The sequence below is a fragment of the Opisthocomus hoazin genome, chromosome 5 (genome assembly GCF_030867145.1).
Source record: "Opisthocomus hoazin isolate bOpiHoa1 chromosome 5, bOpiHoa1.hap1, whole genome shotgun sequence".
In the NCBI taxonomy this organism is placed as follows: Eukaryota; Metazoa; Chordata; class Aves; order Opisthocomiformes; family Opisthocomidae; genus Opisthocomus; species Opisthocomus hoazin.
In genome coordinates this window covers 56,484,085-56,501,928 of record NC_134418.1, presented here as the reverse complement: position 1 = coordinate 56,501,928, position 17,844 = coordinate 56,484,085, and the positions used below count along the sequence as shown (strand labels likewise).

Sequence of the window (17,844 nt, the reverse complement as noted above, 5' to 3'; positions counted from 1 at the left end):
GGGTGCTAACTCAAGAACTGGATAGAAGAATTGGTCAACAGTCCTAAGTGTTGATAGGATTCAAAGGCTAAGATAAAGTTTGAGAAAGGTATCTTGCTTATGATAATTTAGTGTGTTAACTTAAACTTCCAGTGTTTCTGCTTGGGCCTTAACCCTGTAACTTGGTTATCTTTAACGAAAAATAAGTTGATTTGAACCATTTTTTTTTTTTTTTAAGCAGTTGTTTTAATGACAGACTTTATTTACTCCAGGGTTTTATGTTTGCTTGTTACATGGAGGATTTTTTTACCTGTTAAAAGTAGTCACCAAATGCTTTGGTTACGCAGTGTAGTGCAAAGCAGTTTGAGGAATGGATTTTCGTTCAGTGCAGAATTAAGTGGGAGTGGTTTTTATTACAGTGATACTAGGACTGAGGAGGAATGATTTTCAAGGAAAGCATTGTAGTGCTAAAACTTGTATATGTAGTTATATGGCGTATGCAGAATATTACTAAAGTACTTGGTTATATTTTGCTGTTAATTTCATGCTTTAAAAAGAGGCTATTTGGTTCTAATTTTAATTGGAAAAACAGATGTTGATGTTGCAACGACTTCTGTTATTTTTAAGTAGAAACATCCATTTAATGGTACTTGAGAGCAAAGTTTACGTTTGATCAGTAAATTCATTTAAAACTATAAAGTTTCATTTTTATCAATTATTGTGAAATTTAATCTCTGGGCAACCTAGAACTGGCTGTATGCCACAGAAACCAATCTTTCAACTGCATATGGAGGCAAGGAGAGAATTTCTGTATCTAGTGCTGCTTCTCAACCCAGACTCAGAGGGAAGCGAGGCTAGATTGCTGTTCTACAAAGAAAACAGGCAAAAAGGGTAAGGTGTTTCCGCTGTACTGAACAGCTTAGCTTCTTATTTTCAGACTGTAGAACTTAAACTTGCCTTGAGACTCAGATTTAAAATGTCTTTGGTTCAGATAAATTTTCACGTTTTTATGTATTTTTCTAATAGATGCATTTTATTGGTGTACACTGTAATTAACCACTGAATTTCTACCAAATATGGACAAACACAAAGCTGTGTTCTGTTCCGCGAATTTAAATGTGATCTTAGTCTTTCTACTTCGTTTCATCCAGGGCTAGTAAAATATCCATTTGCTGTTTGTGTTAGAGAGATTGAATCCAGTTGCCTTAATTGCTTGGAGGAAAACTGACCTTGACTATTTGAAGCTTTATGTATTTTTAAAATTCCTGTAATTTCTGTATAATTGCAATAAAACTTTTTAATATAGTCCAGCCGCTATTCTAAGAGCCATTTGTCACTATATTTTACTGAACTTTCAACGGTTTAAAAAAAAACAAACCAACCCAAACCCATTTTAATGGGTAATCGCAATTTTGTTCCTTGCTTTTTTATCTTCAGGGGGTGACTCTGCAGGCGGTGTGCTTGTGCGCTGCCCACAGCGCTTCTCTCTTGGCCAGGGAGCAGCGGGAGCGCCTGCTCCCACCACTGATGCTGCAGCAGATGGGCTGGAGGACGTGCAGCAGCGCTTTTCAACCTCTGATCACTTTCGCAGGGACTAGATTTTGGGTCGTTGATCGGCTGGAGGAAGCACACTAGGGTGCGTATCACAGGGAGGGGGAAGTTGTCCTGAAACCCAGCTGGCGTTGTTGGATGGGTGTGGTACCTGGGGGGGTTTTGGGGAGCGGGGAGGGGGGGTGATAAGAACTAAAATTATTTCTCTTCTAAAATTTAGGTCCAGCCCCGGGGAGCATCTTCGTGCTGTTGTGCGTTTGCCAAGCAGTTGCTTCACGCAGAGCTGGGACGTCGTTCCAGGTTAGTCCTCGGTTATGGAAACAGGGCATGGCGGGGTATTGCCTACAAGCGCCAGCGTTTGTATTTGGGAAGGGGAACAGGGATCAGCTATTTCCTTTCCTTCTAAACCCCACTGAAAGCAGATGGTTGCGCAAGGGGCATGTGAAATGAAGCCCCGCGGGGCTGGGCGGAGCAGTCGCCTTCTCTACGAGCTGCACCTGCGGGGTCACGCTCAGTGGCACCTTTTACGCTCGGGCTGCGTCCGAGCACAGCGCGTCGGCTTCTGACGCAACCAACCCCCGCAAGACCCAGTTGTGCATTTCCCCGTGTTTAACGGAGCCCCCCTCGCGCTGTGCCGACAAACCGCCCCCCGTTCCGCGCCCTCTGACTCCCGCCCGTGTGTCGTCGTCCGCCCCCCCCCCCCCCTCCCCCAGCCGCCGGCCCCGCTCCCCGGCAGGCGGCGAAGCCCCGTCAGCGCCGCGCTGCTTTCCCGCCCGCTGGCGGCCGCGGCGGGAGCGGAGCCCGGCCCCGGGGCGGACCGCTACCCGCCCACAGGGCCGGCGGGGACGGGGTCAGGGCGCCGGCAGGCCTCGCCGCCCGCCCGCCCCCGCCATCTTAAGCCGCCGGGGGGCGGGGCTGCGGTCCGCGGCGCCGCCGGAGGGGATGGCGGCGGGCACGGCCGCTTGGACGTGGCTGCTGCGGGCCCCCACCGCCACCGAGCTGCTGCTGGCGGCCCTGTGCTGGCTGGGCTGCTACTGGCTGCTGCGGCGGCCGCGGGTGCCGCCGGGGCTGCCGCCGGGCCCGGCGCCCTGGCCGCTGGTGGGCAACTTCGGCTTCGCCCTGCTGCCGCCGCCGCTGCTGAGGAGGTGGGCGGTGGAGGTGCGGGGCGGCGGCCGGCGCTCCCCCGCCGCCTCCCCCCACGTCTTCCTCACCGGCCTCACCGAGACGTACGGCAGCGTCTTCCGGCTCTTCGTGGGCAGCCGCCCCTTCATCGTCCTCAACACCTTCGGGGCGGTGCGGGAGGCGCTGGTGCAGAAGGCGGAGGTGTTCAGCGACCGGCCCTCCGTCCCCATCGTCCTCATCATCACCCGCAAGAAGGGTAAGGGCCCCCCGTGCCCGCGGCTGCGGGGACGAAATGCGTCAGTAACTCCGGTGAATTGCGAGCGTCTGCTTGCTGTTTGCTCATCGCGTGGTGCCCCTTGTCCCGCTGGACAACGCGCGGGGAGGAGCTCGCCCTCCGGCCCGCTGCCCGCTGAGGGTCCCGGAGGGCTGCGGGGGCCGCAGCGGACGGCATCGCCGCCGCCCCGGCGCCCCATCCCTCTGCTTGCGGCGGGGGGAGAGGCGCTTGTGCGGGGGGCGAGGAACAGCTGCTCCGGCCGCCTAGAGAGGTGCGAGGCGGCGGCGCCCGGCAGCGGGCGGTCCCGCAGCCGAGCGGCCTGCGCGCCAGCCGCCCGCGGGTTGTCCTGCTGGTCGGAGCTTGCCGAGCGTGTCTGGGGTTTTGGGGTAGGTCGAGGGGAAGTTTACTAGCTTGTGCAAAGTAAGAGCATGGGGAGTTTAAATATGTGGTGGTGGTACCGCAGTTAGAATTGCTTCATGTTTAGTCTTCAGGTCTGTTACGGATCTCGGTGCTTGTAGGAAACTGCCTTCCTTTCTTCGGTTTGAGAAGGGTAGCACAGAAGGCTTGTTAATGTGCTGTCTGTATTGTGAAACTTGTTTATCTCTCTCCCCCCCCCCCCCCCCCCCCGCCCCCCGGCCAGGGAAATCTATTGGTTAGGTGCCTGAAACTGTTCATCTTCGATTTTTCACTGTACCAGAATTACCCCTGTAAAGATACGAGGAAAGCGAGGGACCTAGATCATGTTTGTTAAAAAGCAGTCAGGTACCATTGCAGGCATTGGTGTGAAGGATAACAAAAATAAATTACAAATGATACTGGTTTAGTGATACTGGTCTGAGACAGATCTTACTGGTATGTAATTGTTACAGCGCATGGATGTTTTTAGGTACAGTACCTTTAGCAAGGATTGGAGGAGGAAAGGGGAAGAGCAGTTAGACATTAAATCAGTTTTAGTGGTGCTGTACAGCCACATCTGCAGGCTCGTGGTGGATTTATTTTTGCTTGAATGCTGTGGATTTTGTATGTTTCTTGTTTTTTGCAGATGACTGTCTGCTAGACTTTTTTGAACACGGTGGCACAAGAGTAGCCAGGGCAGTCAATGCATGCTGCTTACAAAGAACTCGTGTAAATGCCTGAATAAAGTCTCTGATAACCAAGCTATCATCTTCCGCTGTTGGATCCTCCAGGGGAGTCAAAAGTGTCAGGAGCCTGTTGTCCAGAGCGTGCTGTGGCCAGGTGCAGGGACCATGCCTGCCTATATTACGTTGCCTTTCGGCAGGGATGTTACATTGTTTCATGTTTAGTTTTTTCTGGCAGGTCACCACAGCTGTTTTCAAGTACAAGGGCTGTTGTGTGAGGGTTGCCCAGTTGTCTGTCCGTAAAGCGTGCCTGGCTGTTACATATTGCTCACATTAGCTGGCACTACGTGGTGAATTGCCACAGATGCAAAAGTATTGTAGAGCAAACCACAGGGGTAGCGTTATTTCAGGTACACAAAGGGAAAAGTTGGTGAACATGGGCAGTGTGGACCTGCCTGGCAGCTGCGCAAAGAGGTCATCCAAAAGCCACTGGAAGCTGCAGCTGCTCTCAGTGGGCTGGCTTGGGTCGAGAGGTGCCATGTGGATGACCAAACCTCTGTGAAGTGAGGCTGTAGCTGCAGAACTAGTGGGGTAAGAGGTGAGTGATAGGTATTTTCTGAAAGCTTTGTGTTTCCTTTTTTTTTTTTTTGTGGTATAGGTACAATGTAAATCTCTAACCTGAGTTTTCAGAGATTGTCTGTAAGAGTGCTGGGCTAACAAGTGTTTGTGTGTGGTTCGTGGTGGGGGTGGGTGGATTATGACACTCAAACTGGAGGCCTCTGAAGCTTGATCTGGAAGCCTCCTGTGCTTAGTTTGAGGATTTCGTATGTGAGACTTTGCTATGGATCAGGGCAGCAACAGTTATGTTTGTACGTACTAGGGAAGGAAGCAATAGAAGCGGGATGATTGTATCTGCCACTCACAACCTGGGTACTACGACGCTGGGGTGTTTTGAGGCGGTAAGCGTCCATTTTGGATTCCTACATCTTCGTTCTGTAGACAAACTACCTGCTGTAAACTTATGGGGCTATTTTCTTTTAAACTACGTTTTCTGTTGTAGTTTTATCCTTACCCTGAGCTGACCTGCTGGATATGTGGGAGAAAGAAGGGCTTATCTCAGCTGTGTATGGCACTGTTGGTTGTAAGATGCAAATAAAATACTGTGCCCAGGGGAGAGCAAGTGGAAGTATAAGAAATAGCAAATACTGCATTTCAGTAGCTGAGTAGAAAAGAAGGGAGGCTTTCTTGGCTGGATGGGAAGTGCAGTGAGAACTTACAGGAGGAGGTAGAGGTGAATTCTTAATCAAAGGCTGCCACAGACATGTGTCTGAGGAAAGACAGATACTAGATGGGGGGGAAAGTAGGATTTGGTGGTTTTGTTTTAGTAAAGCATTTTTGTATTCTATAGCTATGAGAGGTAGCAAAGACTCAGTCTCTAGAATGGATGGAACTTGAGTGGTTGTCTGCCTTTATAGTCCTGCCCTGTGCATATCCAGTTTTGGACATTGGAGAAGACAGAAGTTAAATGTTATTAAATGTCATGGATTCTGAGTTTGTCAGTGTTTGCAGTATTACAGCGACACTAAAGCTAGCAGTGAGGAATTTGGGGAAGGGAGTTAACCTTTGTTAGAACTTCCTTCTGGTAAGGATTTGCATTTTTTATGTAAAAAGGGAGAATAAAACAAACTTTCTGTTCTTCTGTGTGTTTCTTGCTTTGTTGGTTATACTGAAAGTTGTTACCACTTCATAGAAATAGCCCGCTATAATGAGTGTGAGTTCCTCGTTATTCTGGGTTCTTGTTGCTTCAGAATTTAGTATTTTTAAATTTGGTTTTGGCGTTTTTTTGGTGTGGTGTTTGTTGTTTTTTTTTAATGCATTTGTCTGTGCTGGGTACCTGTACTTTTCAGGTCATGCAGAGATTTTCTTTGAAAACAATGAAGTACTATTACGTTTCTGTTGCTTGGCAGTGATGCAGTTGGCCATTTTCTTTCTTCTCTTATCTCTGTTCTTTACGCTTTTCTCCTTCTTTAATCTGTATCCTATGTTATTCTTTCTCAATTTACAAATGAATTATTAGTTTTCTGCAGTACTTTGGGGTTTTGGGACTTCAGAAGACATCATGCTGCACAGCCATGCCCTGTGCAGGACTGCTGGAGAAGACTCTCTGAGCATGGGAGGTTTGTTGTTGGTGTTAGCCTTCCTGTGTAGCCAGGATAGTCTTCTTTACCTTCAAGACAATAGATCTGTTTTCTTTTATGAAGGTATTTGGATCCTAAAATTAGTTTTCCTCATGACAGGGGAAGAGATGGTGGATGTTTAGTTTGGTTTGGAGGTATTCGTTGTGGGACAGAAATAATGATAACATTGTTTTGCTCCAAGAAATCCACATTTCTTCCCCACCCCATCCAGAAACCCTGAAAAACCAAGCTGGGCCTTGGTCAAATTCAGCCCCAAATAAGCCTGGTTTTTCACCTACCCTACTTGAGGACATCAGTGCTACCAGGAAACATAACTTGAGAAAGGGAGTCTGAAAAATTTTTGGTTCTGTTTTTAAAGTGTGAGGAGTAGACATTAGATTTCCTAAGGAGTATCTTCATGCAGCGAAGATGAAGTTCAGCTAATTCTCAGCATGTTCTGACTCCTCATAATGTTCTGCTTATTTTGTTTAGGGCTTTTGAAGCTAGATCATGTGTTTTCTTCTGTCTGTTGTTACTACTATGAGTAGATAATGTGATCAGAAAATCTGGCTGGAAAGATTATGAGCTGTATGTGACACTGAACTGTTTAGCCTTCTGAGTATAGTTATTTCGTTTACATATGTCTGCAGATTTCTGTTTCTAGCTGTAGATTTCTGATTTGTTTATTCTCCTTTCTGCATTAGGGGCTACAGACATTAAGTTGTAATAGAAGTATAGGTAATGTTAAATATTGAAATACGGTACATATTTCTGTTGCTGATTTCTGATGGCCATTTCTTTTAAAGTTAATGTTAAGGTTTGCATTTGACAGAAAAATTGATGTTGCTTTATAAAGTAACTTTCTATTTCCAGAAAAAAAAACAGATTTGGTGTCACTTTAGTAGAAGAACAAAAGCAGAACCTGCCTGTGTTTTGATGACTTCAAACTTTCTAGGGTTAATCGTGGAGTGCATGAGAAATAGCAGGTTGTGTATTTTGTTATGGGTATCTTTGGCGTGATCTGTTAATTTAGCAAAAGAGATGTTTCTGTTTGTGAGCAAGGGATTTAATTTAAATGGTGTTTCATAACGACACAATCAGGCAGAACACGTGCCTAGAGGCATCAAAACTGTTGAGATACAAATCAAGCAGGTTTTTGCCAAGTGGCTCTAAACCTGTCTTTACCTTCCCAGTTTATTTGCAGCATGCGTATTCTGTATTTTGAACATAAGTTAAAGAAAAACCTTGCTTGTCATAGAAATTATACACACATGCAAACAGTATCGAGAAGCTTGAATAACATGAAGGCAAAAAGAAATGCAAACCATTTTGTGTTTTAATATCTTCTGTTCTGCCTCGCTGAAGGAATTTGTGTCTCGGGACATTGAGGAGAAAAGGCTATGGCTAACATGTCCCAGAGTAACAATTGCTACAAAATTATTGTCATTTGTCAGAAAGCATCTACAGTACCTTTTCCCCATCTGTCAGTATCTTGCAATGACTAATAAAGCTATCGATGTAGCTGTTACGTTAATTTCACTGGTTAGGAAAAGGGGGGAGCAGGATTTCCCAAAGGTATTGTAAAGAACCTTGTGTTCTTCCTTTAGCTTGTAGCCCAGGGCTTGGGATGGATTTGCTAGGTGGTGTTTCCCTCTCTTCTGGCTCTTGGGTTGTGGACCTGTCTAACTGTTTCTTTTTGAAAATAAAGCGGTTTGGTTTCAGGCTCTCCTTTTCTCTTCCAGGTGTCATTTTTGCACCTTACGGCCCTGTCTGGAAGCAACAGAGGAAGTTCTCTCTCTCAACACTGCGTCATTTTGGAGTGGGAAGACACAGCTTAGAGCCTAAAATCATTGAGGAGCTGAAGTTTATAAAGGAGGAAATGCTGAAGCATGGAAAGGATTCATTTAATCCCTTTCCGATCATTCGCAACGCAGTGTCCAATGTTATCTGTTCCATGGCCTTTGGCAGGCGTTTTAACTATGAAGATGTGGAGTTCAAGACGATGCTGAAGAACATGGCCCGTGCACTAGAGCTAAGTGTGAGCAGCTATATGATCCTGGTCAATATCTGCCCTTGGCTGTACTACCTTCCCTTCGGGCCTTTCCGGGAACTTAGGAAAACTGAATTAGATATTACTGCTTTTCTAAAGAAAATAATTGCACAGCACAGGGATACGCTGGATGCAGCAAATCCCAGGGACTTCATTGATATGTACTTCATCCACGCGGAAGAAGAAAAGAACAACAAGGAGAGCAGTTTTGATGAAGACTACCTATTTTTTATCATTGGTGACCTCTTCATCGCAGGCACAGATACTACTTCCAACACGTTACTGTGGTGCCTACTCTACATGTCTCTCTATCCAGAAGTTCAAGGTAAGACTATTTTTATTCTAGGTGTTTTATTGCAGATGGTAAAGCTTTAGGTGGATGTTCAGAAACAGAAGCAAACAGCGACAATAGAGAACTCATCTGGAATGCAAATAGTACATGTGTATGTGTAATTTGAAAGGTTGATATGTAAGAAGACATCTTCTATCCTGCTGTGCTATGGTGATCTCTAAGTTAGTGCTATATATTAACTATCTAAATGTCCCTTTAGACCATGTGTTTCTTCTGTTTTGGGACAACCTTATCTTTCACAAGGAATGCCAGGGAACCCTAGCATGTTTCAAAAGCTTTGGCAGTTGTGGCATTCCAGGCATGTAGTAGTGACACAAGATACATGAGATACGTAGTGGTAAGGTATGCTTTTATGCCTCACTGAGCAGGGAGGTTCTTGAGCCTAGTGACGGGGTCTGGAGAGGTGAAACACTGCTCACTGTAGAGGAAGATCAAACTGGAGACAGCTTGAGGAAATCGGACTTGCACCAGTCCGTGGCGCCAGCTCGTCAAAGTCATTGCAAGGCGTCTCCACATCAGTCTTGATGGGTCATGGCAGTTGGGTAGGTTGCTGATGATGGGGGGGGGGGGGGGAGGTGCACGTGGCCCCAGAGGAGAGGCAGAAGGAGCTGGGCTTGTTCAGTATTAACGAAAGAAGACTGAGGGGAGACCTTATGCTGTCTACAACTACCTGATCGGGAGATGGAGGCAGTCTACTCTGAGGTGTGCAGTGGAGGGAGGAGGAACAGCAGAGACAGTCTACAACAAGAAAATTCTGTTCAGGTACTAGGAAAAAAAATTGCCCTCTGAAGATCGTAAGGAGTGCAACAGATGGCTCCAAGAGTTAATATAATCTCTGACTTTGGAAGTATTCAGAACTCAGGGGGGTATGAACCCGAGTAGTCTGATCTACTGTCAGAGCTGGATCTAACTTGGTAGAGGACTTTGCTTTGAGTAGGGGTTTAGATCAGATGACCTCCAGAGGTTCCTTGCAACCCCGATTGTTTGATGGTGCTATGATCTGGTTACCATTTGTGACATAGTTCTAGAAAATGACTTGCACGTTTTTGTGGATATAAAAAATACCAGTGGTGTTGGAGAGGTTACAATACTGTAATAGTACTTGGTAGAGGTGTATTTGAGGACTACTTAGGATGAATTTCTACTGCCAAAGACTTAAAATTATTTCTGGGTAAGTATTTTTCTATACTGAGTCTTGTTACAGTGGTTGCAAAGCCAACGTTTTCTGTAGTACTATTTAGGAAATTTAGATGGTTGAATTTAAGAACAATAAAGCAGTTGATTTATTAATTTGTTCATTTGTCCTACATAGCAACTGATTTCTACTAGAAAGATTGTTGGGTATGCGCAGACTGGAAACCTTGGCAGGATGGACAGATTGTACTTGGGTAGTTCCACCTCAGTTCATAGCAGTGAAACGTTTCCCCAGGAGACCACTGCTTTGCCCAGACTTCTTGCTGAGCTGGAGTGAAGAAGGATAAACTTCACGTTATCTAAGAACAATGTAAACATGGGATACTTTTATCAAGTATTTGAGATTTTGAGGGTTTTATGTGCTGCAGCTGCTTTGCAGATAAGCAAATAGATACTTGTTTACAGCACCTATCTGGAATAATCTCTTTAAACAGGTCAAGATCATAGTTTATTGCACAAAGTCAACTAAATGGTTGAGCAAAGATTGCAAAATAGGGCATCAGTTCACCAGGGACAAATGTAAAATAAAATTGTACTGCATAGGCTTATTCTTCTGTTTTTAATGGTTGTGTGTTATCTCTGCTTGACTTGGTACGCAGTTACATGAATTAGATATGTTCTAAATTACACAAATGAGATATAGAAAAGTTTTGTGGTTTTTTTTTTTTAACCCCTTTCCCTACTGCCTGGTACTGTACATCTATGTGCTAGTCGGTTTTCTCTCTTCTGCTGATCTCGAACAGTTTTATTGCCTCAGTCCAATTTCCCCTTATGCTGTGGCTGTTGTCAAACAAGATAAATAAACTCAGTAGTCCAGAGTGTGTCACTTAGCTGTGCAGTGTGATTCTCTTACTTGTTGTGTTCCATTCCTTAGGCGTCCTGATTGCCTGGGAGTCGTGCATGGGCCTCTTTTTTGCGTGGTTTTTTTTGTTTGTTTGCTCCCCCCTTCTTCCCTGGCAATATATTTCTCTTATCCCCTAAAGGAAATATCTGAATTGTATAGCTTCTAGCAGTAGCAAATGTTGCAGACATGGAAAGGCAAATGAACGGTTATCAGGGGAAAAAAATCAGAAAGGATGTATTTGTCTGTGGAAGCCAGTTTTGCTTTTTATATGGAAAAGGAGGTGGGTGGGTGTGCACATGCACGCATGTAGGGAGGCAGTGGGGAGTATTTGGTTTGGCCTGCTGCCTGACTTGGTTTTGGTCCTTGTCTTCTGACGATCTTTTTCAAGCAAGTGAAGTGTATTGGAGCAGTTCAAATAACACGCTATTAGCAGAGAACACTTGAAGTCTACATTTTTGCAGTTGGTAATATGAGCAGCAGTTTGGCTGCTTTCTGCATAGTTCCACATATCTTTACAAACTCCAAAGAAGCGTTGTTTGGGGTAAAATGCTGGTATGACATTTGGTGTGAGACAGTCTCCTTTTTCTAGTTTTTTTTTTTATTATTGAAAACTTTACTCATGCAACTTACTGTGGGCTAGCATAACTGAATACAGGGCTATAAGGCGTTATTAGAAAAAGTAGCTAAACACCACAAAGCAGGTACTCGAGAGCCACACCATTAGCAAATCTCTTGCAGTCAAGGCATTTTTTACTCTGTTCCTCCTATGAGAACTTGTTTTGCTGGCAGACCCAGTAGGTGGCAGCAACCGTTTGCTAAACACAGTTTGTACGGTATTTCTGAATGCTCTGAAAACAGAGAAACTTTTTTCCATTGAGCTTTTATTTAATCTTGAATCAGTGCTAAGGAGAGAAAAGAGCAAAAACTGAGAGTGTCAGCAGCCTGGATTCTAAATCCTGGGAAAGGCAAGTGGGACAACCACAAAATACTCAGGATATCAAGGCTAAAAGAAAAATTACTTGTATTTTTTTTTTATTAAGGGTTAATTTTGAGGTCTCTTCTTTCAAGATTCTTTGCTGTGTAGCTAGATTCCAAGTTACTTGGAAGAAAAGGTGCATCATCCTGTACATGGGTGAAGCAAATCTTGCATCTTGGAAACTTCTGCGAAGAGAATTACATGTATACTGAGCCTTTAGTCAGATGAGAGGCCAAACAAATATTTTGAGACTTCATGCATCATGTGAATGAGAGGGAACTTTTTGTCAACTTCTGTTTTTCCTTTGCAGAAGGGCTCGGGGTGGGGGGAGGGAGCATCTGCCTTTTGGGGGTATTGGCAAATAGCTGAGTTCAGGTTCTGTGAATAGAAAGCAGGAAATAGCAAGAACAAGTTAAATGGCTTCAACGCTTGCAGTAACAGCACCAAAATTCCTGCTCCAGAATGAAGTATCTAAAGCGGCTGCATGAAAACCTTTCCTGTCTCTTTCCTACCTTTGCCAGTTCTGAGAACTGGATCTCCCCAGGAGCAGAGGCCAGCTCAAGCACGTGCTGCATGCAGTCTCTTTTTGTTCATTTTTTAATGCAGGCTAAAAGCTTGATGTTTTCACCGTTCAAATTACTGTATAGTTAAACTCTTAAACTAAGATTATGAATACACTTGGAACTGGAACAGGACTTTTCCTGTAACTTTTCCACTACAGAAGTGCTAGCAATGTCTGTCATCTCAGTAGCTTTAGTCTTGACAGTTGTCAAGATTGCATTTGGTTGTTTTGTTCTTAACTGAGTCCTTTCTTAAGGCTCATGTTGTAATTTCAGCTAGGGATCACACATTTTGTAGTCATTTTTGACAAATCTATTTAAACAATGAAGCATAGAAAAGTGAAATTGAGATGATGTCTTCTCTTATATTATGAATCTTTCTTTTCTTTTTTTCTTTTTCTCACTCCCTTTGAGTAGAGAAGGTTCATGCAGAAATTGAAGCAGTTCTAGGATGTGACCAAGTTCCCTCTCTTACCCACAAGGCTCAAATGCCCTTCACAGAGGCAACCATTATGGAAGTGCAGAGGATGACTGCAGTTGTTCCCCTTTCTATTCCTCGAATGGCCTCAGAAACCGCTGGTAAGCATTTGTAGAGACTTGTTAATACAGCGTTTCTTTTGTGGCTGAAGATCTGATGGGACATCTAGTGAGAATTTACCCAAGTATGTAAAATGCCATTTTTAGAGAGTAGGTGGGCTTGAGATACTCCTCTATTTAAGCAACGTGTCTGACCTAACGTCCAGAAGTTTTCTAATTCAGAGCAATTTCATTTCTGGGAATCAGCTAGTGTGGACTGGTGTGCTTGGTGGTAGCTGGCAGCTGAGACTCCACCTTTGTACCTGAAACAGCAGAGTTGGTTTTGGCTGTCTGGCACAGAGGTCTGAAAACATCAATTTGGAGCAATTGGTTTGCTAAAGCTTGAAAGGCTTATACCATTGAGCTCTACATCTACAGAAAGCAATAATAAATATCCTTTTCCAAGTGGTCTTGTTGGCTATTCATAAGCATAGCTGAACACTGCCTCAAGTGAGTGGGAGGTAGCAATTCTTGGCTTTCAAACCTGGTACTGAACTGATCTGCTTTTTAAAATGTTTTGGCTTGCTGGAGAGTGAGGTATGACAAGCTGAAATGAGACTAGTCACTTCAAAGCCCTTTTGTGGTGACAGTTCAAAACCCGTGCCTCCTCCTCCCCTCCACCTTCGCTGTGGTGGGGGCTGTGTGACAGCACAGGAACAGAGGGGAAACTGGGTCCCAGCACTTCCATGCAGCAGAGTGCATACCTAACGATTGCCATTGCCTTTTCCCTGTGGGGAGCTGTCAGTGTAACTTGATGTCTTTCTAGGTGCTCTTGGCCTGCGTGATCTGACCCAGGCAGGCTGGCAGAGATCACCTTTGCCTTAAGCTCCTGCTACGTTTGCAGCCCACAGCTAGGGATCCATGTCATTTTTTCTGGTATCTTCTAGTTCTTTTTAATGAGTCTGTCTCCCATGTTCACTTCTAGCAACTTGTCAGATCCTCTGTCTCTGTGCTTTTGTTTAAAGTGCTGCAGGGATATACTATTCCTAAGGGCAGCGTGATTGTGCCCAACTTGTGGTCAGTACACAGAGATCCTAACATTTGGGAGAAACCAGATGAATTTCAACCATCAAGATTTCTGGACGAAAATGGCCAGCTAATTAAGAAAGAGGCATTCATTCCTTTTGGAATGGGTAAGATACCCACGTGCAGTCAGTAGCTGGTTGGGGGTGGTGGTTGTATTTCAAACGTAGGGCCTTGGAGGTATGAGATGTGAAAGTTGCACATTGGACCAACTACAGACCTTGTTGTATTATTACAGTTGGTGGCTTGCAAAACGGGTTGGGTTCCTAAAAGCTCCAGCTGCCAGGCAGAAATGAGAAGTAATGAATTGTTCTTTGATAATACTTTTGCTATGGATATAAATGCTGTTAATATGAAACAGTACAGCTGAGCAAGGGTTAGACTCAGGTACAGGAGTCCAAAGCTTCAGCATTCATAGCTTAATAGTAGCTTGAGCTCTTCTATGTTTGGACTACGCTAGTGTGGGAAGTGCATGCTTGTTAACAAATGGATCAACAGTGTTAAAACAGTAATATGTCTCTTCTAACTTCCTTAGGTAAACGTGTGTGCATGGGAGAGCAGTTGGCAAAAATGGAGCTGTTCTTAATTTTTGCAAGTCTAATGCAAAGTTTTACCTTTTTGTACCCTGAAAATGCTGCAAAACCATCTATGGATGGAAGGTTTGGTTTAACTTTAGCTCCTTGTCCATACAATATAATAGCTTTGAAGAAATGATACAACATCAAAGAAAGATTAAACAAAAAAATACTGCACTTTTGAAATCCAGCTTTATTTTGTTTCCAGCTAGTTTTATTACTTTCTTTCTAGAAAAACACTGACTTTCATAGTCAGTGAGAATGATTCATTTACAATTCTGGAAAGAGAAGATTTTTTTTTTTGTCAGCTGTTGCATTCCACAAATGAACTGACAGCATAGTTTGCAATTTGATATTCAAACTTGCTGGGCTTAACCCCTCTGTCTATAGGCTATTACTGTCAGTTTGTCAAATGTTAATTATGGGAGAATGGTCCAAAACATCTGTTAATGCTTTAGCAAATAGTAATTGTTAATTTGGTAAAAGCAGTATGTAAACATTTACTTCAGCAACTGAGTGAATGATACCAAAAGGATTAGTGAATGAGAGGGCATTAGCATTTTCTGTGCAAAGAAACATAACTGAGCTTAAATAATGACAAATGCTTTTTGGAAATGACTAAATGACACTTCTTTCAACCTTGGAGGATGCTTTCTTGCAAGTAACTCATAGGTGTGATTGGATCAAATCAGTTTGGACTCCTGCATTCAAACATTCTTCGCTGTCAGGGCTCACTATAAACGCGCAGGTACCAACTCTAAAAACCCCGGCTTGGAGGAGAAGTGAATCTTTGAATATACCATGTTTTTTATGTGAAAGGAGCGCGCAGTGTCTGTATGCAGATGTTTTACCTCAATGTAAAGGAGAGCGGATTTCTCTAACAAGAAACAGCCGAAGTCCTTCCTCTCTGGTGCCAAGCAGATATTCAGGAGGACACCTGCGCTGCCACTTCGCACTCACTGTTTTCCTCACATGAGCAGTGGCATCTTGTTCTCTAGCTGCAGCCTGGACGAGACCAACAGTGCGCTCACCAGGGAAAACTCCACGTGCGTAATCCTGACGTTGGGGCTTGCACTCAGGTTTTTCATTTACAGGCACTGTGGACAGTACTGCCACAACCTGTTTGGCTTTGGGAACTGGAGTCTGACTTCAAGTACGGCATCAATATGCCACTACAGATGTAGGTCTTATGCATTTAGTCATGGAACATGAGGAGTCTGACAAACCTGTGGTTTGAGTGTTAAGGCTTTCTCTTAGTTATCTTTCATATGGAGTAAAAAGATCTGTAGCTCATACAATATTAATGTCTCGGTACCTTACTATTTTCACATGCAAATTTTAATGCTGTTTGCCACTATCAAAGTAATTGCCAGGGAAGCCTGTTGTTAGGTGTTTTGGAAGGGGGCACTTAATCTTGCCTTTTATTTGAAAGCTCTCTCAAACATTGAAAGCGATCTTTTGGAGGAAATGTAACAATTAACTTCTAAGTAGTTCTTCTTAATCATCCTTAAATCTCTTTATACACCTTTTGATCTAGCAGAATTTCATGTCGGATGAAATAAGTACTTATGTACTCTTCCAAGGGATTTTTTTCCCACCCCTCACTGGAGAGCTACAAAACACTAGCAGCCCTCCTAATGTTGGGTTTACAAACTGGAATGAGAAATTGACTGTAAAGTAGAATTTGGTAATCCGTAGCAGAAACTGAACCTAAGTTGTAAAAGAAGTGTCAACTCTTCAGCTTCAAATTAACCTGTTTTTGTCACTTTTTAACTTGAAGTTTTAAAAGCCAGGTAGTGCCTAGCAAAGACTGTAAGATAGTTATTTTGTGTTTAAATTAAGATTTTCTGTTAGCTGTTTTGAATAACAAAGTGGCTTAATTTCTGAATGATATATTTGGTTGGTCAGGTACCCCACTGTTTGTGTGAGAACTTCCAGTTCTTACACTGGCTAACTTTTGACTTTATAGGTTAGCCCATGCTCATCTTAAATATTTTCTTTGTGTGAAATTTTTGAACACCCTGTAGCACAATAAAAAGTTGAGTTTGGTACCGATGCAGTAAACTTGCACTAAAAGCTGACAGTATTGGAGTAATAAGCATTCATTTATTTATATTTTCCAATGAAGAAATAGATTCTGTACAGTTGAGATTTTTGTCTAGAAATTCTTAAAATAATACATGCTTAATTGCAAAGCTGAAATGAAGTGCTGAGATAATATTTATCGTTCTGTTGAAATGCCTCTTTAAGCAACATAATGATGTTGGTGTGTAACTGATCGCTGATATAAAATACTTGTCCTTTTAATCAGTGAGGACACGTTGGAAAAGCACTTTAGTGGTTTGGTTTTTTTACAGATTCCAAAGAAGACACAATTCATATAATTCCCTACTATGTGGAATTGTACATGTTTGTGCCCGTCTTGCCTGCTGTGTTTAGTTTAAAATGTCACCCTTGAAAACTGTCCTTTGAAAATTAGCCTTCCACAAATAGTACTTTGAGAATGCGGTTTTTGATGATACCTTATAATCAAATGCTGCAGAAGTGCAACAAGCTAAAAATACTGATGTGAAGGTGCAACCATGTCTGTTTGCCAGCGTGCAAGATGCTGCTGGAAATGACACTAAAGACCTGCCTTTCATGCCCTCCAGATGCACTGAAATTTCACAGGATGCCATGAAAGTAGCTAAACAATAGCATCAAAGCAACAAAATGTTTGTGGTTTTAAAAAATGTGTTGCCATCTTTGGTAAACTGTAAGTAAAGTGGTAGCAGACTTGGTTTGCATTTGTAAATGTATCCTCCCCCTCCCTTATTTCAGCAGAGGAAGTATCTCAAATGCCTTATTGAAAAATGTATGTTTGTATGGGAGGATGGCTCTTTCTGAATGCTGAAAATGTCTTTATTTCTAGAAATGACTTCTGACTTTGCTTCAGTGTAATTTTATTTTTAATAAAGTAATTCCCAAGGAAGTGTTTGACAGCTTTGCGTAGTCATTTTAATGAGTTCCACTTGTTGACTAAGTTTGTGGTGTTTGGTGTTTTACATCTTACAAAGAAAGCTTTTGAGTGAGCAGAGGTTACAAAGTGTTTTGGATGAGGAGTGAAGGAGGTGGGGGAGTAAAGTGATGTTGGGAAAACACAGTGCCGGGCATGTTGTGGTCAAACGATGGAAAGGTGATGTCTGTTCATGCTCTCAACGCAGTCTTAAAAACAGTTACTTGGAATAGAAGGAGAGGGAAGAGTAGAGATGAGGAAGATAAAGGGGCGAGAGAGTTGCCACCAGCAGGAGACAGGAAGCTTGAGGAACCCACCTTGGTGGGAAAGAGCAGCGTGTGCGGAGTTGAGGTGTGGCGTTGTTGGACTCCTGGCATAGAGGGGCTCAAGAGACAGAGGGCAGAGAGGGAAGGGGGTGCCCGGGGGGAGCCTGGGCTGGGGGGCAGAGAGCTGCGCAGAGAAGGGCAGGCCGAGCAGGAGGCAACCGAAGTGGTCATGGCAAAGGAGCGGGTGTGAG

General features: G+C 43.7%; 2 protein-coding genes across 2 annotated transcripts in view; both read left to right on the top strand.

The window, feature by feature from the left end:
- Nucleotides 1–2,472: 2,472 nt before the first annotated feature.
- On the top strand, nucleotides 2,473–17,303 carry CYP2U1 (cytochrome P450 family 2 subfamily U member 1). The gene is made up of 5 exons (XM_075421365.1): nucleotides 2,473–2,908; nucleotides 7,925–8,557; nucleotides 12,576–12,737; nucleotides 13,700–13,867; nucleotides 14,293–17,303. Exons 1-5 carry the CDS (start codon nucleotides 2,473–2,475, stop codon nucleotides 14,469–14,471), a joined length of 1,578 nt encoding a protein of 525 aa, XP_075277480.1. The 3' UTR covers nucleotides 14,472–17,303.
- The window catches only part of RPL34 (ribosomal protein L34), a 290,366-nt gene continuing 281,579 nt past the window's right edge, over nucleotides 9,058–17,844 (top strand). The window contains exon 1 of the mRNA XM_075421367.1: nucleotides 9,058–9,068. The gene's annotated coding sequence lies outside the window, so the exon portion shown is untranslated. The remainder of the gene's footprint in view (nucleotides 9,069–17,844) is intronic.

Bases quoted from the DNA above. Each gene is read 5' to 3' on its own strand.
- CYP2U1 (XM_075421365.1), top strand. From the start codon at position 2,473: ATGGCGGCGGGCACGGCCGCTTGGACGTGGCTGCTGCGGGCCCCCACC. The intron at 2,909-7,924 runs GTAAGGGCCCCC...TTTCTCTTCCAG, and splicing joins CATCATCACCCGCAAGAAGG to GTGTCATTTTTGCACCTTAC. The intron at 8,558-12,575 runs GTAAGACTATTT...CCCTTTGAGTAG, and splicing joins TCTCTATCCAGAAGTTCAAG to AGAAGGTTCATGCAGAAATT.